Below are 20,747 nucleotides of genomic sequence, written 5' to 3'. Positions count from 1 at the left end.
CCTCCAGGCTCTGCCAACACTATTCTCTTTGCATTGTCTATTTCCTCAGACACAAGGACAGCTGAAAAAGGCTTAACAAAAAATGGATGTCACTAGAAAAGGGTCATGGAATTATCAAAAGCTAGTAGGAGCAACATTAAAAAAAAAAAAAAAAAAAGGAAAGAAAAGCTTCCCAGTGTGTCAAGGGCCTGCACCCACCTCAGCTCACATGCAAGGCTAAAGAGTAGAGTGACCTGAGCAGTTGGAGCAACATTAAAAAAAGAAAAAAAAAAAAAAAGAAAGAAAGAAAAGAGCTAGAAGTGCTGCTATTAGATTGATCGTAACGTGACCAGTGTACCCTTCAGCAGTGCATTACAAAGCCTTATGCCCGAAATCTTTGCTCTCTACTCTTCTTTATCACTGTTAAAAGTATTTTCCCCATTTTCATCCACTTAAGAATTTCTGTCATCACAGAACTAAGGGTTTGAAAGCACTATACTTACCAAGGTCTAGGTAACAACCTAAGACACTAGGGAAAGAAACACCGCCTCTGTTCTAAGTGACACACAATGAGTCCGGAAAATTGCAGTAATCCATCTGACATTCAAAATGCTAAAGCAGGAGCAGTCATTAGCAACACTGGACATGTCTGTTTTAGCTACTACATAGACGAACACAGATTAAACCTACGTTGGCTATTACATAGAAGTACTAGATTTAAGTGAGACCAGCATCCAAGCCTTCAACTATATATATATATACACACACACACACACACTCTCTGTCTATATATATAAAATATATATAAAAACTATATATGTAACTATATATAACATGTACATACAAAACTATGTATGTATATTGCCATACTGCAGCACCCACCCTCTCAAACAGGGAAGAACTACATCAGCCACATTTTCAAGGACATCAGCAGTGCATTTTGTTCAATCAAAATTACTCCTGCATGGTACATCTCTCTACCAGCCTCTGACCATCAGGATAGAAAAGTTAGGTAGCTAAATGGAGTAGATGCCATTTCTAGAAGACTGTGTGCCTTGCATTATATAATCACTGCTGCCTGCCTAGCTTCATCTTGGATTTTGCTGAATACATGCATGTGTCTCTGTAACAGTGTTCCTCATCAATAGCTCTTCTCAACTTCTCAAAAGAAAAAAAAGAAAAAAGATCCCTTAGCAGGACAAACTCTTTGATCCTGTTAACCACTATTTCAGAGAACTCCAATCTCCTAGAAAAGCTTAGAGGAAACGTAGTGACGAAAGGAATGATTGAATGAGAAAAGGAGAAGAGATGGAGGGAGAGATCCTAATGTAATACAAAACAATATTCTTACATACTGAGAAAGTGGCCTGGAATATGAATGAAGTAATAAAGTAAAAGAAAGGGTCCTGTAAGAGAGAAAGTAAAGGCCACAGAAAAGTATGATGATAAAGTAAGGAAATAACAAAATCCTCCTCTTACGTGTCCTTATTCACACATCTCTCTTGTTGCACAGGCAAAAAGCTGTCTCTGATCAAATAAAATAAAGACATCGCCTTCTCCTTCATGTACTTTCTCAACAAAGGTAAGAAATTGGGCTATTAGTTGTGGCATACGTACAGGATTAACAAAATTAAATACCAAATTCAATACCAATCAGCAACTTTTTTTTCCTCCCCTAAAAGATACACTGCAGAATGACTGCTATTTGATTTGATGCAGGAACAAACAAAGAATGTCCTATTACTTGTTACAGCAGGAAGTCAACTAGATACAACAGTCCTTCAAGCCCTAAGAAATTACAGAAAAGGAAGCATTCCCAAAGCTACAAGCAGTCCAAGATTGCAGGAGACTATTTGACCCAACAAACTCTTTGAAACATCAAAACACCAATAGAATTATTATGGCCTATAATATATGAGACACTTTTTTGAGAGAGAGAGAGAGAGAGAGAGAGAGAGAGAGAGAGAGAGAGAGAGAGAGAGAGAGAGAGAGAGAGAGAGAGAGAGAGAGAGAGAGAGAGAGAGAGAGAGAGAGAGAGAGAGAGAGAGAGAGAGAGAGAGAGAGAGAGAGAGAGAGAGAATCTTTCCCCCCCCCTTCTGCTGCTAATAAAAAACAACACACATGAAGCAAGCACATATTTTACTCCAGGAAAGAAACATGCATCACTGCACAGAAACAAAACAGCTTAATTGCTGAACGTCCAAAAAAACCCGAATATTTTAAAACAATATAAAACATTTAGCAGGAAATGGGACACTGTAAATTTAAACTTCCGTGAAAAAGAAAACTTCAAAGTACATAGGAAAAACTAGGGGGAAGTTGGTTACGAGGTCTGTAACTTCCAAAATGCATTGTCTCTATAACTAGGTTGGGTTTTTTGTTTGTTTGTTTCTTAAGTTATTTTACATGCCAGGACACATGAATAATGCATTCCTCCTGTAATAAAAAAACAACAACAAAAAGCAGCAAACTGCAAACTATGAACAGATGATTTAACTTACATGTCAGATTTTACATCTACCATTTCAACATATTGTCACAACGGACCATAGAGTGCTCTCTATCTTGTATGTTACTGCTGCTACAAGAGAGAAACTATTTCCTCTTACCTGTGCTCTACCTCCCGGATGGACAGTATAACTCCAGAAGTCGACGCCTTCTGTTGCAGGGTGGCCAGAAACGTGAACTCACTTTTATTCCGAAAGAGCTGAATTAACTTCTCACTCACATGGGGCGCTGCGTGGATTTCTCTTTCTAGATCTAAGAATTTCATTAAAAAAAAAAAAGAAAGAAAAAAAAAAAGAGGGAAACAACAGTCCAGTAAAAATGCTAAGTCAGAAAGATTCAGATTACACTTTTCGTTTTCATTTTCCCATCGATATTTTTCATTTTGGAGAGTCATCTACCACACTCCACCACCGCATTCGTTCAATGAAAAACAACCCAAATACCATCTTTGTCAGCGTGCCCACTTGTCACTTTGACAAGTTCACAATTGGTCAGCTACTGATTTTCTGACAGAATTTCTGACGGGATGCTGAGCCATTCGTGCCTGCTGTGAGCAGATTAAGTTGCTGTAAATAAGGTGTGCTGCAGTCAGATAAATAGGCTCCTAAATTCGGAGAAATCTCAGGCACTGCCTCACCCAACACAATTCACCAAGCTCCAATTTCAGCTTTACCATTGACTCAGTTACCATCTCTCCATCATACGTCAGAGGAAACCTGTCTTTGCACTGTGTAAGGCAGAGATGTATTATTGCTAATAATGCTATATGGCTCTGCTTCTGCCCAGAAAATAAATACAAGACACGCTTGCAATCCATTACCGTTTCTGGGATTTCTCAGTTTAAACAAGCAAAGTGTGACAGCTCATACAATATTTACTAAACTACAGTCTGACCAGGGAGATCCAGACATATTTCAGTCTCACTAATCCTGCTGATGTCCAAGCAGCACCATGCTTCTTCATACTTGTTCTTCTCACACTCAAATGCACCATCATCTAACATCATTTTCATCTCATCCTTTTATTCACAATATATCATCCCTACGAAAGATAATTAATAGCAAAAGGGAGAAATCACAGCATTTCACCCCTCGTCATGCCTTTCGTGCTGCGCCTTTGTCACACATTTGCAAGACCTGGGTCACTCGCGGTTCCCAGATGTCAAAACCCATTAGAAACTCGGCGCACTGTCTTTAGAAAGGGCTGCTTGGTAGCCAGAAATGCAAGTGCAAATTCTCAGCCAGCAGCAAACCCTATAACTCTACTGAATCCTGAGAATCTGGCCCAGCATGAATGCTCTAACCTAGGATGCGATAAGCTTTACCGTTCAGAATTTCACGGCAGGAAAAACACTGCATCATTAAATGAGGCTTTGCAGATTAAAAAGAAGAGCGTGGAGCTCAAAAAACAACCTGAAATGCAGAAATTTGGACTTCTGAGGGAATTCCATGGACTGAAACTAAAGGCCAATGAAAAAATATTGGAGCATGTTTTGTAATTGCATGTCTCAACTTTTCCTGTACAGCTTAAGGCCCTTCAAATGAGCCTCCACTATAAGCACGCATAACATGTGCGCTTTAGAAAGCTCTCCTCAGAAGAGTCCTGCAAATTAGACATCAAAATCACTAGTCATTACGTAAAAGTGCTTGCCAGAGGCTCCAATTCACCTGATAAATAAATACAACGTCCACTTTACAGCATGAAACTATTTGCCTGTCCAATCCCACTTTTAACATAGCAGAGGATAAAGCTTCAAAGCACAGAAATGGTCTCTGCTGCCAGTGAAGCAGGGGATGGAGGAAGAAACTATCCAGCACTGAAGACCCGGTTTTGTCTCTACCAGTAAGATTTCGTTATCTAAATCATAACCTTCACCTAGCTCACCTAGCAAATGTTATTACTGGCCATAATGCTACCTAGCTCTCTTTAAAAAAGTTGCGTGTGGTGACGTAGAACTATATATCCCAGGTATCAGAAAGTTTTCTGAGATATTACTCAGAAATTTTTAGTGTATCCTCTACTACACTAGTTTAACTCATGTGTGGCCCACCCTCATATTAAAACACAGAGTCAGTTTGCTCTCTACTCAAACGTGGGAACAAAACAGAAAAGCCACCGGTACCAAGGCACGTGTAAGCCTTGGGTATAAAATGCCCTAACGTTGACAGTTGAAGATAGTTAACCTTGTTTTGAAGGTTAAAAGTCTTTACATATTACAAAATCTTACACTTTTTTTTATTATTATTAAAGGTGTCACAGTGTTGTCAGAAATAAAATATGACTTACTAAAAGGTTTTCAAAAAGACTTTCACATCTGTGCAAAAATGCTGTCAGCAGAACGCACATGCCAAAATTGCAGTCCACCCTTGCAAAATTCAACATTTCCGCATTACAGGGGAACCTGGAAATAAAGCCACATCCCCCCACACAGCCACCAAATCTTACACAAAAATACTCGACTCCTTAGTCAGAATCATTAGACTAATCCACGCGCTGATCGCTTAAGTCACTTTGAAGAAACACTTCAAAGCATCGGGGTGTACTCCACCACCTCTTCGCAGTCACGAGTATGTCAAAACCACGTGCGACACCTTACAGTCATTTTCTATTAAAATCAACATAAATCATAGATACGGAAAGCTGGCAAATTCTAGCCTCTTGGGTCCAAACTGCTACAGCAGGAACCGCATTTACCCATCGCTTTGCAACACCGTCCTGGCACGTGCCCTCCAAAGGAAGGCAGGTAACCGCTTTTACGCACTGACGCGCTATACTAAGCGCAGTGCTTAGCTGCGTGCAATAGGTCTCATCACAACAAGGACTGAGATAACCGGGCACGGGAACAACCCCTCACTGCACAGAGAACACACTGCAGACGGAGGTACATTTACGGAATATTTGTTCTTTTTTTCCACAGCTCTGCCCCAGGAGCCACCACTCTTGGTCCGGGCCTGGCCTCCGTTCTGCTCCACTTCCAGAGAAAATACCAGGCCAATGAATCACGAGCTGGATCCTTTCAGAGTAGAAGCAGTCTCTCTTCAGGTTCATCTTCAGACTTCCAAAAATAAATAAATAAATATTAAAAAAAAAAAAAAAAACACACACCCTCACCACAGGTGCCTCGAGGGGGAGATGTTTTTTATGTTCTCTATAAAAATAACTGTCTGCTGGTAATGAAATGCCGTATTTCCCACATAATATAGAAGAATATAGGTTTATACAGTCATCTGCAGCAAAACACTGCTTCCACACTTGAACAATAATGCAACTTCAGCAAAAAATATAAATAAAAATAAATAGATAATGATAGCTATGACTCTCATATGCCCTTCTGTGTGGTTATATTTTCTTAATTTGCAATACCAGCTGCCTAGTTGTTTTTGTTTTGGGTTTGGGTTTTTTTTTTAAACATACCAGAACATTTCCAAAATAAAGCAACCATACGTACACAGTTATGAGAAAGCACAACGGCCGCGAACCCTCTCAGCAGGGCACCCGCTAAGGGGAGCGTGCCGAAGGTGCCCGGCCGCCGCTTACTGCGTGCGCTAACCAACTGTAATTACTCACCACACTCGCTTGCAGCACCTCCAAAATGAGTTGCAAATTGTCATTTCAGCACGGCTCTGGTGTTTTTGTTTGGCTGAATCCCAATGAATTGCATCCATTTCAGCCTACAACAAATTCCATTTTGGGGTTTTTTTTTTTGTTTTTAAACATGAGGACACCAAGAATATACTAATAAGGAAAATGGTTAAGTACAGAAAAGGTGATCAGTACAAAGTGCCGAACAGCTAAGATTCCTCAGGATATTTAGCACTTGTTAATCTTTCCTGCTTGAAATCTCTGCGGTTGTCTTGGCCTCCAGTGAACAACCCAATTCACTTGCCTGTATATTCCATGAAATTCTTTACAGTTGCTGAGAGCTCGAATCAAAGAGAGATCTGACCACCAGCATTTCCTAATCCGAGGGGCACTGTCAAGGAACTTGGGGAAAATGCAGTTCCTATGAGCCAAAATGAAAAACCTCTCTAAATCTGGTGAAAAGAAATGACTTCTTATTCACTGTGTTATTAAACACAGACTCAGAAACACAACCAAATTCAATATTCGTACAGGATCCTGTCCAGAATGAAATGCATTCGAGGTTTATCAATTTTGCTTTTCTATACTAAACCCTGTGATACTCGCATTTCAGTGACTTTTCCGTGCCAAAAGCCACAGAATATCCTTTGAAAAGAGAAAGATATGATTAAATATGTGGTCCATTACCGTAACTTTCCCCTCTAGAATTGACAACGCAACTGCCATGCAGAGCGGGGATGAGCTACATGGCAAAAATCTCTACCAGTCCTGGCACAGTGCAAAGACGGGCCCAGATGAATGACACCTCTGCACAGCCAGGGGAAACTCTACCCTGCACGTATGAAACGTTCTCATACTGCAGTACGGACTAACCCTGTGAGACAGTGAGTGACAAACGGAATTACGGAAGCACAGTATTTTGGAATGAGGATCAGTCCTTACGAATCTCATTTTGGCCCTCAAATCACACTCTTCTGCAATCCACTTCTCTCTCCACGTATCACCAGCTCACGACAGCTAAAACTTAAGTCCTCAGAATTTTGGTACTTGTAGCTCAGATCAGAGAAAGGGAAATGTTGGCTTCCGCTCCATTACGAACAGAGTAAGAAAATTATTACCATGCAGAAGATAAAATGAGTTGAGAGAAGGAAAAAAAAATCTGTTGAAGTAAGCAAAGTTCTCTCTCAACTTAATTTTATGACAGTGGCAATAATCCACAATACCGAGGGAATCACATGACCACTCAGGCTGGAATTTTAAGCAGTGAAAAGTATGCAACAGATCTTACGAGCTCAATCCCAATCCATCTGGGAGATCATTATTCTTTAATAAATGCTTCCAGTAGAGGAAAAAAAATTGTAAAATTTAGTTCTAAATGAACTCGTGTTTTTTGAAAGAGGAAGTATGTTTTATCACAACACTAGCCTGCCTAAATACTTTGTACTTTCACTTCCCTATGCTGGTAGGGAATGCAGAGCATATTGCTTTATTGGAAACATCAAACATTTTAAAGCTGTTTGTTTCACTGTGCTTTCAAGATAACCTCTGCACAGTAGCTCTGGACAAGGGAGAAGAAGAATTTAACCCTACAACAACAGAGAGAGAATGTGGATTTCTGTGACAGCAACCAAAGAATCGAATATTGCAGCATATCGGTTTTTACCTTAGTATGGGCAACATTCAATAAACGGCTTAAATTTCTTAAAGAACAACAGCAAAGCAGCGCCAAATTTTTTGGACAGCAGCTTTCCAAAATGGAATCCAGATCCCTGTGGATAACACAGCAAGCAGTGAAAGTGGGATCTAAAACAAGCAACTCTTGGAGCAGTCATTTTCAGAAGTTGTCCAGGAGGGAAACACAAGACAGTGTCAAAATCCTTCTCCTCACCGAAGGCATGCGATTCTTCAAAGCTGCTGAGTCCAAGTGGGATGCAGAGCACAGAAACCCTTCTACACACAGGTCCCACAAATGGTCTTTCTGAGAACTGGTCAAAACTCACTTAAAAAAACCCAAAATACTACTGGTGATGGAGGTCCCCAATCCCCACTTCTTCCTACCCCTCTAAAAACACTCCTCGGTCCACACAAGTCACAAACAGACACAAAAGTTTACAGAAGGATGCTAATACCAACCATGGGGATCTTTTCCAGAAAAAAGTCATTCCACTGCCAAGCGGAGCAGCACTTCACATAGTTGTCCTTCCTGCCTAACGAGGGCAAAATAAAGTAATCTCCCAATAACACCGATAAATAAATAAATAAATAAATAAATAAATAAATAAATAAATATTTAAGTAGGCAGTGGGGAGAAAATCATACAAATTTCTCCTTATCCACAAACAAAAAAAAGACCTCGCCATGTGCTTCTGTCACAGGAGTAGGCACAGAGCCACGTCTACCCCTCAAGCGCTCTGGTTGCTTGATTCGGCTGTCACCGTAAAGGCTCGAGACAGCCCCCACCACGTGGCAGAGACCACTGGCCTCTTCACGGCCCACCTTGGTACCACCTCAGCACAGACACAACCTGGCCCACCACGCATCTATGCTGCTCCCAAGCCAGGCTCACTGGTTGCCCAGTGCCACCTGCAACCATGCAACGAGGACAGACACCATCCTTCGCCCTCTATCAGCAACAGCACAACACAGAGGGAAAATAACATCCCTTTTCTTTCAAACTACACTACCAGAGAGGCCTGAAGCAGGCACAATGCTTTCCTCATGAGCACACCTCTACTTCTAGCTATTCTCATCAGTAAGAAAAAACATTTTAAATGCTTTATTTGCTTTTGCCTTGCTAGCTCCACTCACAGTCAGTAATAAACAGTAGAAAATCATGTTCAACAGCATAGCTTTCTAAATTATGATTATTCATTATAAATCACCTTTTACATCTTGCTTCAAACACTGTTTCTCAAGAATAAGATCTGTCTGCAGTGAAATGCTCGGTGATTTTAATATGCAAACCTCCTACAGAGATGATGTCTCATTTTAATTATTGTTTCGGTTTAATGGGTTTTCATTAAATTAGAGGATGGAGCAATTACCAGGGTGAACAGCTAATGTTACAAAGGTAAGTTCTCATGACTATACAGCAAAAGCAATTCTATCAGAGAAGGTAGAAGAACAGTATAATTCAGTGGAAACTCTCCTTTTGCATGATACAAAATTACCCTGGCAACAAGTGTTTATATATTGCTGTCATTTTGATGTACACTTCCGTGTACTAGTTTATGACTAGGTCTCTCCTAACAAAATTAACCTAGCATTTGAAATTATATGTATATTTCATTGCGCTAAGGAAGCTATTGCAAACCCAGTCCTCAAGCTCCAGATGCCAGGGACAGCAGGATTTTGAGTCGCTAAGAAATCAAATAGAGACCACTTATCAAATCACAGTTTCTCCCCAACCAATAATTTAGCTGATTTAGTGGATTAATGCTGGACTCTTCACTTGCTGAAAATTGGCCCAACTTAAGCGCTGGCTAGAATGACCCACACTCATATTAATTACGTAGTCGCCAGAGAGGCAAAGTCTTTGGGTTGCTCTGTCAGCATTGCAAAGCTGAACCACGTCAATTCAGCACGCCAAAACAAGCAGAGCTTTGCATCGAGTTTCCTGCAGAGAACAACGGTGTTGCCTTGTTGCACTCCACACAGTACCTGTTACTCAGGCAGCCACTTCTCCTTGCTCCTAAGGTTTTAAGTGGCTACTGGGCTTGCCTTCTCAAGTAGGCGCAGCTGTTTCCTCAGGGGACTAGTGCTGAAATCAAGACTGTTCGCAAGTGGTTGATCCCTTTAATTAAATGCTTACTCCTTAACGGGTAGAAATGCTCCAGAAGTCACACTAGTACTAAAAGCACATCATCTGCTCTTAAATCATGTGAGTTAATCAAATTACATGCCTTGTTAGTTAATTAGTTTAGGAGTCACTGATGATAAGGTCTTTCCCCACTACCTGTCTGTTTTAGGCAAGGTATCACATCACTGTGACTATACAAGTTAAAGGTTGCTATTATTATTTTCCAAATTGCACATAACTGTGTAAAGACTGATAAAAAGAGCATGGACAACATTAGCAACAGTCATGAGAAGAACTATCGACAGAGCCAGTGACAATGTACGCAACATTGGGAAGGAGCAGAGGTTTCTGACTCATTACAGATGTACTGTCTGTCCTCTTTGCAGAAGCACTGTTCATTTCAGGGATCTATTTCAAAGTTAAACGTTAATGTCACACAAAATAATGAGCCACCCAAAAATACCATTTCTGTTCTGACTTCATGCCAAAGCCAGCCAAGCAATTTTTTTCTCCCTCTTCTACAAAACATTTTCAGATATGCTCAAAGTCACAGTCCCCAGAAAATTGGAGGTGATTTTAAAAAAATGATAACATATACTGAACTTGACAAAACATGTTCTTCAGCCACATTTGTTTAAGAGAAACTTAGGACTAAATGAAGATGGTACCAGAAGGTGAGGAGCATCTAAATCCAAAAATCAGGTATCAAATCAAATGACAACTCACCCCCCCCAAATGACTACTATTTATAGTTTTGATTTATTTCTTCCCACTATATGTTTGTAATCTAGGAAAAACACTTAAATCTCAACTTTGTCAACAGAGTATTAACAGAGATTGCTCCGTTTCTATTTTTAAACTACTTGGAATAATTCTGAACTCTCATTTAGTACTCTTCTTTCTTAAAGGTATAAAAAATGCTGTCCTTAACAAATGAAGAGAGTATTAAAAATGAATGAATAGTAATATCAAGTAATTCTGAAGTTCTTTAGGGTTCCAAAGTTGAACATGAATACAACAGATATCACCACAAGTAACCCACAAACTGGATTTTCAAAGAAATTGTAAGTACTAGATCCCACTGAAGAGGAGCTGCATGTCTAAATTTTTTTCACCATTGAAAATCCCAGCCTTTAACTTCAGCAGGGCCACACAAAAAGCAGAATTTGCCTTCCCAATGAAAACCTGCACTCCTAAACATGTAAATCAAAATACTAGTTTTCAACAGTTCTTTAAGATGGAAGTTTCAGCAAACAGAAACCTCTGACTCAGTCACTTCCCTTGCAGAGAGAAATTACAATGCCTGATGCTACTTACGCCAGCCAACAGACCTGGCTACACCTACACACAGGTTTTAATTTCCAGTCCAGTAAAGCCTTTAACCACACGAGTAATCCAACTAAAGACAATGAAATTATCCATGAAGTTCAAAGTAAGCATATGCTGAAGTGCTCTCTCGGTTCAAAACTCTCATGACTTGACACTTTAAACAGTTTTTTAATTACTTTTAAAGCATGTAGTTCCTTTATTACCAAAATCTTATGGATTTTCTTTAGTCTATGTGATTTGTGTGGGCATTAAAAAAAATGTGCTTGGTGAATTAATTCTCCCTTATATTTTCTTTACCTCAGAAAAATCACTTTCACATTATTGTTAAAACAAATTAAATCCTGGGTGTCTGTTTTATTTATTAACTGCATGATAATAGCATGGGGGATAATACATTTGTCAAAGCCCTTTTCTAGTGAGGTATAATTTCTGCTGTCAGCCTCTTTACAATTATGTTTATATTCAAAATTCTAGGTGTCTTTGTTTCTTGGAACACACATAAGCACATATTTGTATATTTTCCCCAAATATATATAAATTCTATTTTTGTGAAGTGTTCACACACACCCCAAAGAATCATAAACACAGCTAACATACTTAGTCATTCTCTGCAAGTTTCATAAGAATTGAGAGACTTTAGAATTCTCAAAAATGTCACAATAATAACCGTTTTATCTTTTTACACCATAATTATGATTTGGAGCATTGCTTTTCTTATTTCATCGAAGCCTACCACAACTCATGAATAAAATATGACAACTTTGATAGCATCCATTGCTGTGGGTTCATCCGTAACAGCGAACGTGCTTGGGGTACTAAAAGCTCCCTTTTGCTCCATAAGCCTTTGTTTCTGAAAATAGGCTTTTATTTAAATAGAACTGCCACATGTGTCCCCCCTTTTTTGCATTTCTTGCCATTAGCAATAACACCAGCAATAATGTTTACTTTTTTTTTTAAATGAGTACATTTTGAAACAATTAGGATGGCATAAAGCTAGAAAGGCAGAATATCCCATCCGAAAGCTGGCGCTCACAAGACATCAAAAAGCATTAAAAGCACTGCCAGTATCACAGAACAAGAGGCTAACACATAGAGGACGGACTTTAAAAACATATGGGCAATACTACTATCAAAGAAACCTTGATTTTGTTCTGGCATCATAACTAATTAAACAACTTCCCCCATTTTCCTAAGAAGATTATTGTAATCAACTCCTGCTTCCACCACTTGCCCCCAGATTCCCCTAAAAGGAAGCCTGGAGATAAAGCACAGCACATGAGGCTTCCAAGCCATCAGCACTGATCAAATTATTCTACAAGCGTCATGTTTTCAGGCTGTGCGGCCTCATTTTCCAGGCTGCACCACGAACATCTGCAGCGACCTCCGCAGACCAAGAAAAACCGTGACCCAGGCACGCTCACCCCGCTCCGCTCCCACGCACCGTGGCTTGGTTATTTTCCCCAGCCCCAAGAAGCAGCTCTAATATTTCCAGGTTGTTACGTGCCAGCACGGGGAGCGGGAGCCCGAGGCCGGGCTCCACGCCATCTGTGGATGGTGGCTGGCAACAGAAGCAATGGCTATTTAACATCTGACACCCAGCTTTATACCTGTTGCATCCTCAAAGCATCTTTGCTACCCTCCAGGTTACCGTGGAAGGGGGGAAAAAAAAGAAAAGAGAGAGAAAGCAACACAACTAACCTTAATAACACCAATTCCTCTACAGGAGGAGGTGTCTGTTCCCACTAAGGCCAACAGGAGAACTCATCGCTTCAAAGGGAGCGGTTCCCTGCACCCGCCAGGGGAGCACAGACTCAGTAAAATAGTCTGTGTGACTGCTGTGATCCTATGCTATTTTTTTCTATTTATAGCACAAGAGGCCAATGGAAAACTCAGCTGTAACCACAGAAGAAACACGTTATCACACAGGGAGGGAGGAAGGGGGGGAAGACTGTAATGTGATTTTTAGGAAGCCAGAACACAAACGTTCAGCTACAGTTTTTACTGCTTCAAAAGAGTGATTCGCAGCACTCTCAGTTGTTGGAATTACAGAATCAGCTTTGCTGTTTTAGCAGGTATCCAACCTACATAACTATTGATTTAGATGAATGTTTTAGTGGATAGCAGGTGCCAAAAACACTTTTTTTTGTCCTTTCTAAAAAAAATTTCTAAGGTACTGCTTTTTGTCTCGCTGAATAGGCCACAAAAGGCAGGGCAATCACATGACATAATGCCATAAACCAACACAGTATAACATGATTACTTCACACCATTTACGTGGCAAAAATGAATAATAAGAGGAAAAAACGTCCCCTTCATGTCGTTTATACACCCTCACTGCAGGTGGCAAGATTAATCTAGAATTTGGCATAGAAGAAGTAGGTTGAGGCCTCAAGTAGCATCTAATTTTTATTCCTGATAGGTAGTTCATGACAGCAGGGTTTTTCACCACAGGAAATGGTCCATGCCTGGCTCTTGCACTAGGTCTGATTATCTCTGTCATTGTGTACCTTTTAGAGATACAAAATCTTTAAGAATAGTTAAACACCACCATATGTTTTTAAATGTGTGCAACAGTAATTTTAAATAATATCACTTCTTCTTAGGCAAAAGACATAGCACCTGGTTAGAGGTAAGTAGGACAAACGTAAATATTCCCATCAGGCAGATATTAACACATTTCCATTAAAAGTTGTTCTGAAAATTAAGAGACCCCTACTGGGGTCAAATCCAACCCTACCGGGCCATTTGGTTTCGTTGCCAACAGGGAGAAGGCAGTTTCCAGCACCACATTTCCCTGCCCCGGTGTTTCAAGCGGCGTGAGCTCGGCAGCGCCCGGCCCCTGCCCTCCTCCGGCACCGGGGCACTGAGCAACAGGACACGCAGGATGCCCTGAGCCCCGGCCGTCCCCTCAAGCCGTGCTTGGCCACCGAGGGACCCCCCAGCCCCGGGCAGGGACACCTCTTGGGGGCCGGCTGCACCTCGCTTAAACTTGAATATCATTAGATGATACAGAACAGCCCTGGGAAGCTGAATAGCCATTTATTAAACAAGCGGTTAACCAAACCTGATTAAGTGTGGTAGAATATGACTCTTCAGGAGTATCGGTTTGTCAACATCCTTTGCAGGAAAAGGACAAATTTTTGCTGCTTTTTTGCTCTGATGAAGATAAAAGAAACTCAGTCTGTTATTCTTACTTCTGCCTAAACTGATCTACTTCCATTTTAAGGACCTAGATGCTCATGTAGCATGGAAGCACGCAACACCTATTAGCAGTATCAGAAACTAATCTATGTATCCGCTCTCCACCCACCAAAGGGCAAAGGCCTTTTGTTTTCTTCCTGCTTATCCTCATTGCAGGACTTCGTTGCCAGCAGCATCCGAGGCTTTTAGCATACTACAGAAATCCTGAAGTGCTTCTCCCACTGCCCCTCTGTACATACCACCATGGCAATGAAGACAGACAAGTAGCGCAATTATTGTCTCCCAAGAAAGCAAAAATAACTGCCAAGGACAGAGGCAACGTGTGCTCAGAACACCTTCCTAATCATTACAGACATAATGGGAAACCCAAAAAATGTCAAGTAACAGAAGGCAGCATGACAACATTCAGCATTCAGGATTGGAAAAAAACAAAAGTAGAAATTGTTCCCTGTAGTCGAGTGTGGCTAAGTTTCCATTCTTATTTTAGACTATATATACACTTTGTTTGTTTTCAGAAGAAGGGAATACGGAAAGAGAAATTTTTGAGGATCTACAAGTTGCATCTTCATATCAGTACGTTGGATAAATTTTACTCCTAGACAGGGTTCTAATATAATGCAAACACTAAACAACATCCAAGGCTGGATGGGTGTGTGTGTGTGTGTGTGTGTGTGTGTGTATATATATATGTACACACACATGTATATGTATATAATACACACACATGTGAGTATACACTCATATACATATGAGTGTTCAAAAACTACTTCTGGGCACTGAAAAAACTTACCAGTAGCTCATCTCTCTTCAGAACCTCACAGCACTGTTCAGTAATTATGTCTCAAGCAATCTTTAATTTCCTCCCTTTGGAGATGATTCATCTTACTCAGCCCCCCTCTTAGCTCCTTGTATTCTGACTACAGATCATTTCTCCCTTCTGAAAATGATCAGCTTTACAGAACAAGAAAAAAAAAATTAGCTTAATTTCTTCATTGCCATACAAAAGATAAATTACAAACACAAAACAGATCAATATTTTAGCTATATTAAAAGAATAAAAATATGAGAAGTTAGACAAACGTCAGGGCTGGAGTCTCGCAGGCAAACCCTGCTCAGCCCTCTGGGGATGCACGTTCCAGTATCGTTCTTAATTACAGGATCAGGCACACCGTTTTCCAGAAGGCCCATGCCTCATTTAGTGCACAAAGTAAAAAACAAAGAGCAACCAATATTCATTTAACAAACAAGTACTTGATGTGTTATTTTTATTGTTCAAGGCATATCCTGAACATTACATCTACCATATTCAAATCCTTCTCTGAAGATAAAACAGACCATGACCAAATTAATTATTCTATCAGAGTATCTGAGACTACTACAGATATTAATGAGTTATTTTCACACCACTGTTGCTAGAGGAAAGGGTATTAGTACATCAACTTTACAGGTGAGCAGCCAAAGCATGGCAAAGTTAAGGTTTAAAGTCACTAATAAAAGTCACATTATCCAGGTTTTATCCTCCCAACACATCTGTTAAAAATTAGCACACATCACAGATGCATTACAGCATGGCGAAATCTGAACTTTCAGTGCTTTTTTGCTGTTGTCATGCCCTAGTACCATCTCTACCACAGGCGAACCTCTATCCCATCCTACCCACCCAGGCTCATGGCAGCCCTTTCCCAGCGCCAGCCTCTCCCCCCAGGCTGCTCCTCCCGATCACTACCCACGTCTCCCCTTACCCTGCTTTTCATCCCTGCTCTCGACTCCCTCCCCCTCCAGCTACAGTCCTTGTCTCGTCCTTGCCACGGTCTCTCTGCCCTGCTGTCACCAGCTCCCCGCGTGGCCTCCAGCCCCTCATCACAGCTGCTCCTCTTCTCCTCTCTTCTCCCTCGCCGCCTGAGCCCAGCTCCCTTGCCCTGCCTGTCACCGTTAACCTCGTCTGATCACTTCCCACCACCCACTTTCCAGCATCAGTTGATAGCACTCCCTGCCTCTCAGAGTAGCCCATTCATCCCAACTATATCATTGTCTCTTTGTACATCCAGTCTTTGCCCCCAAGTTTTCCAGCTTTTCTTCTGCCCTCCTTTCCAGCTCCCAGACTTCTTCCACAGAGGGCTGGGGAGGAAGGGGGGAAAGGCAGGAGAAGTAACTGAGATCCCTAAACAGACCGACTCCCTGCTCTCGGGCCTGCTGAAGGACATGAGCCCAGGGCCAGGACCTGCCCGGGCTGGAGACATCCCACTTTCTTCCCTGACTCCTGCCGCCGCCAGCTCAGCTCTTCTGCAGGAACACAGGCACACAAGCCGGGAAGGTAAGGCATGCGCCCAGTCACCCCGGCACGTCAATAGTCCCATTAACCCACAAACTACAACAGGTTCAAGCGTGCGCAAATGCAAATTCTTCAGTGATTTTAGCCACTAACACCCTGTGGCATCTCTGCCGAGTACATGCAAACTCCTATTTCAGCAATGCTCCGTACGGACGCTTTGATAAACAACCGGCGAGTAGAGCCTTACTGTGGGAGCTGCCCTGCGGCAGCCGCACGGCGGGCAGCCAACTAAAGCTCCTACAGGCCAGACTGTAGTTCTATAAAAAAAAGGGCAAAAGGCCAAAGTGGGTATCAACCCCCAAGTATTCCTGGGCAGTAAAAAGCCAGCTGCGAGACAGCAGCTCGAAGTCCCTCTACAGTCTCCAGGGGTGACCCCTCCCGGTGGGGACATGCCCACACAGGGGCCACAGTTCTGCTCTGGACAGACGGACACGGGACAGCAAGGATCCCACAGCCCTGAGCTCCCAAAACCCTCACACCGAGCTCTCCTGAGAGACAGGTCAGGCTATTTTTCTCATCACCCCACAGACTTCCACCACATGGGCAAATACGTGTGCTGACCCAGTCACCACTATTTCCAGCCAACTTCACTCTCTGCACAGCAAATTACGACCCACCACCATGGAAGAGGGGAGCTGCCCTGCTGCTGTCTGCGCAGCACAGAGCCAACATGCCTTGAAAGCGGAACAGCTTCAAGAAAAGTTTACATCCTACCATCCTCTGACATAAAAAGCAGATCAACGGCAGTGAAAACAGAACAGAAATGGTCAAAACGCAGTATTGAGGGGGTAGCAAAGCAGGAGATGTTATTACGTGGTCTCAGCAAGAGGCTGGCCTATAGATGTGTACACATGTATGCTTACATGTAGAATGATTTTTATTTTACTTTATCATGGCTTACTTTCTCCCCCTGAAGTTCCAGTAACTCTTAACTTCTGCATCACAGGAACTACAGGGTAGAAGCCAAAATTCATACTGCCACTGTCAAAACTGGCACAAACTTGTATGACAGCGTCTATAAGAAGGAAGAAACTCACTACTCCCTTTGGAAAAAAAAAAAAATCCCAACTTTGAGGAGCTTCCAGAGTTGCTGTGAAGATATACCACATAAAAATCTCTTCTTTTACAAAAAAGTATCATAGTCTTCATGTAATTTGCACTATTCATCCAAGACCAACACGGAACATAATGCCAGCATCTCAAAGAGATTCATGTAGAAACTCTGTGTACTGCTTCAGTCCAGAAATGCTTCCAGCATCCCAAGACAGGGAATTCTCATATTACTGGGTATGGAAAAAGTAATAGAGCTACCCTGTTTTATGATAGCTATGGACAGCACAGCTTTTGAGCTAGCTATGTTGTATCCTCATATTTTTTCTACCTCTATAAGATTGCTGCTCTGTAAAAATGATACTGCTTATACTTCACATTTGCTATAAATATACAAGGACAGATCACATAGCGAGCAATGCCTCCTGCTGCGTTATCTTGTGTAAAGAGGGACTGGCACCCTAACCCTAAAATTAAATGTTATCTCACCTAACTGATACAACCCCCTCCCTGCCCACCCAGAAACACAGTAATGCAAATTTCCTCTTTGAGTTGCTGCCCGCTGCCTTCCACTCAGCCCCGGGTCTTTTTGGAGCACCCCAGCTTGCACACCTGGCACATCACATTGCCATAACTGAGCTTCAACACTTTAGGTCAGCTCAAACCTCCGTGCACAAGCCACAGCCTCAGGTCAGAAGACGCTCACCTCCTGATAAATGAAGGCAGCGGCCTACTCATCCGACCTGTGAATTTGCTGAATTTATCTCACTGCTGAAATACTACTACACACACACACATATCGCGGGCATAACGAGTAGATCCTGGGCAAAACCGTCCCGGCAGAAGCAGTGCTGCCGCTCCCCGTATCAAGGGTTCGTGCCCGCTCTTGGTGAAAACACCGAGTTACGCAGGCACGCTATCCCTGAATCTCCAGGCAAAGCAGAGCTGGCTAACAAGCACAGCCACTTGCAGACTCGGGCGCTTCAGCACCTGACTTCTACCAGTGCGGTGCCCAGAGCAGGCTCGGGGACCCCTGCGGCGAGCCAAGGAGGAAGCTGCTAGAGCTCAGGGTCCACAGCACAGCGGGAGGACAGGCCTCCGGGGGCCAGCGTGCCGGCCCGGGAGCTCACGCGAGCCCGCCGGGAGCGCCTCCGTCCTCTCGGGACCGCAGCAAGAGTCACTCTTTTCTCACAAAACATTACAGCACAGAGAAGGGTAAAACTTGCTACTCCTTCCCCCTCCTCGCTGGAGCTGTGACCCTACAGAGAAGGGCTCGACGGTTGCCAGCAAGAAGCGAGGGGAAGGAGTGCGACCGGACTCCGTGCTCAAGGTGCCTGCAGTCCAGCCCTTTGCTCTTTCAAAACCAGCGACCGCTTAATAAAATAACCAAACAGTCATGGGAGAAAGGACAATGTATATATAGGCTTTTAACAATATTTAGTGGTCTAAATCCCAGTGCTATACATAGTACACATTGCGAAAAGACAGCTCCTAATTTAAAGACTAAGTTAAAAAAAAAGTATACTCCCACTGCCAGGAGGGGAAACAGCAAAGTCTTAGTAAACTTCTTGCATGAAACACTTTATAAGTAAAAGCTTCAGGCCTCTGTTAGGTCAAAAGAGATGTTAAGGGAAAAAGAGCTAAAGAGAAACAGGCATAGCTGATGGCTGTAAAAGGAATGAAATTTCACTTCCACAACCAGAACTGAGCACAGGACAAAAGTCAGACTGGTTAAGGTAATCTCAAAATGTAAGAGCTAGGCTAAAGATTAGACTTAGTCTGCTTAGGGACATAACAAGAAATTAAGCACCTCCACTTGCCTTATCTGTAGTGAAAGCCTTTCTCCGCCACTGAACTCGAGATCCTGCTGAGATTTCCATCTACAGGAGCAATACAAACCCTGCTTCCCTGCTACCTGAAATTCAGGATAAGACTCAGCCCCGCTAGGCCAGCTGCTGCTCAGTGTTTCTTAACATCTTAAAATTTATTCTGTGATGCTATTATAGGAATTTTGGTATCATTTTGTCAAGCTTATAAAATGTCTTACAAATGTCTTTCATGCAGTGTTTGTAGGACGTTATTGCGACGCATTACTTGCATGTTTAATATTTTCAGTACATTTCTTTGAAGTAGATTTCCCACCAACCCCCCTAGAATCAGATCCTTCGCTTCTCTGGCCTCCAGCTGTAGGTGAGGAGATGGGCGATGCGGGTCAGACCTCTACTTCAAAGACTTCCAGGGATACACCAAAGACCACTCTCGTTTGAGCAGCCTTCCTAAGGCCTTCTTAGGAAACGCATCTTACGAGACACAAAGTGATCCTCTGGGAACTCGTGCGCCAGCTGAGAGCCGCGTTTCACAGCCATAAGGACTATGGACTACATCCCCCACTCAGAGAGGGGGACGACGATGTCCCCAGGAAAAGCGCACACCAGTGACTGTATTCAGGACCTCTTCTTCCCACCTCCCAGGCGGGGAGACCCTGGGGAGCAAAAGCAGGTCGGCAGAGTATCTCCACACCCAGCCCGTCCTGCCACGAGCGCTGCGGCGAGCGGGAGGGAGGGAGGGAGCAGGTCCTCCCCCGGCACCGGAGCCAGGCACTATGGTACGCAGCGCTGAAGCGCAGCGACAACTAATCAAAGCTTGCCTGAAAGAAAGGACCAGCTCTTGGAGACCAGACCAGCAGGTCCAAGAACACACAGTAATTTTGAAGCTACGCACTAATTCCCAGGCTTTTCTCTCCTCTGGGAGGGTCACATTGGGTAGGGGTTTTTATGAATTTCTATGGGGAAAAAGTGTTATTAGTTTTAATTTCACATTGTAGTTATCCATACATCCCCCCAGGTGCCATGCAGTAAAACTAGTAAAGATAAAAATCAAAATTAAGGATCACCTAGTTCCAGCCAGAGGACCTGGCACACAGCCAAACTGCAGCTGTAAAGTCCCTTCTGCCCGTAGACAGGAATT

General features: G+C 42.5%; 1 protein-coding gene across 4 annotated transcripts in view; it reads right to left on the bottom strand.

The window, feature by feature from the left end:
- NELL1 (neural EGFL like 1) overlaps nucleotides 1-20,747 on the bottom strand; it is a 294,281-nt gene that overhangs the window by 267,450 nt on the left and 6,084 nt on the right. For all 4 annotated transcript variants that reach the window (XM_064512849.1, XM_064512850.1, XM_064512852.1 and 1 more), the window contains exon 3: nucleotides 2,589-2,739. In XM_064512849.1, coding sequence (XP_064368919.1) covers nucleotides 2,589-2,739 — 151 coding nt within the window. The remainder of the gene's footprint in view (nucleotides 1-2,588; nucleotides 2,740-20,747) is intronic.

This window comes from Dromaius novaehollandiae, chromosome 5 (genome assembly GCF_036370855.1).
Source record: "Dromaius novaehollandiae isolate bDroNov1 chromosome 5, bDroNov1.hap1, whole genome shotgun sequence".
Classification (NCBI taxonomy): domain Eukaryota; kingdom Metazoa; phylum Chordata; class Aves; order Casuariiformes; family Dromaiidae; genus Dromaius; species Dromaius novaehollandiae.
The sequence above is the reverse complement of the archived record's forward strand: the minus strand, read 5'-3'. Positions and strand labels throughout refer to the sequence as shown.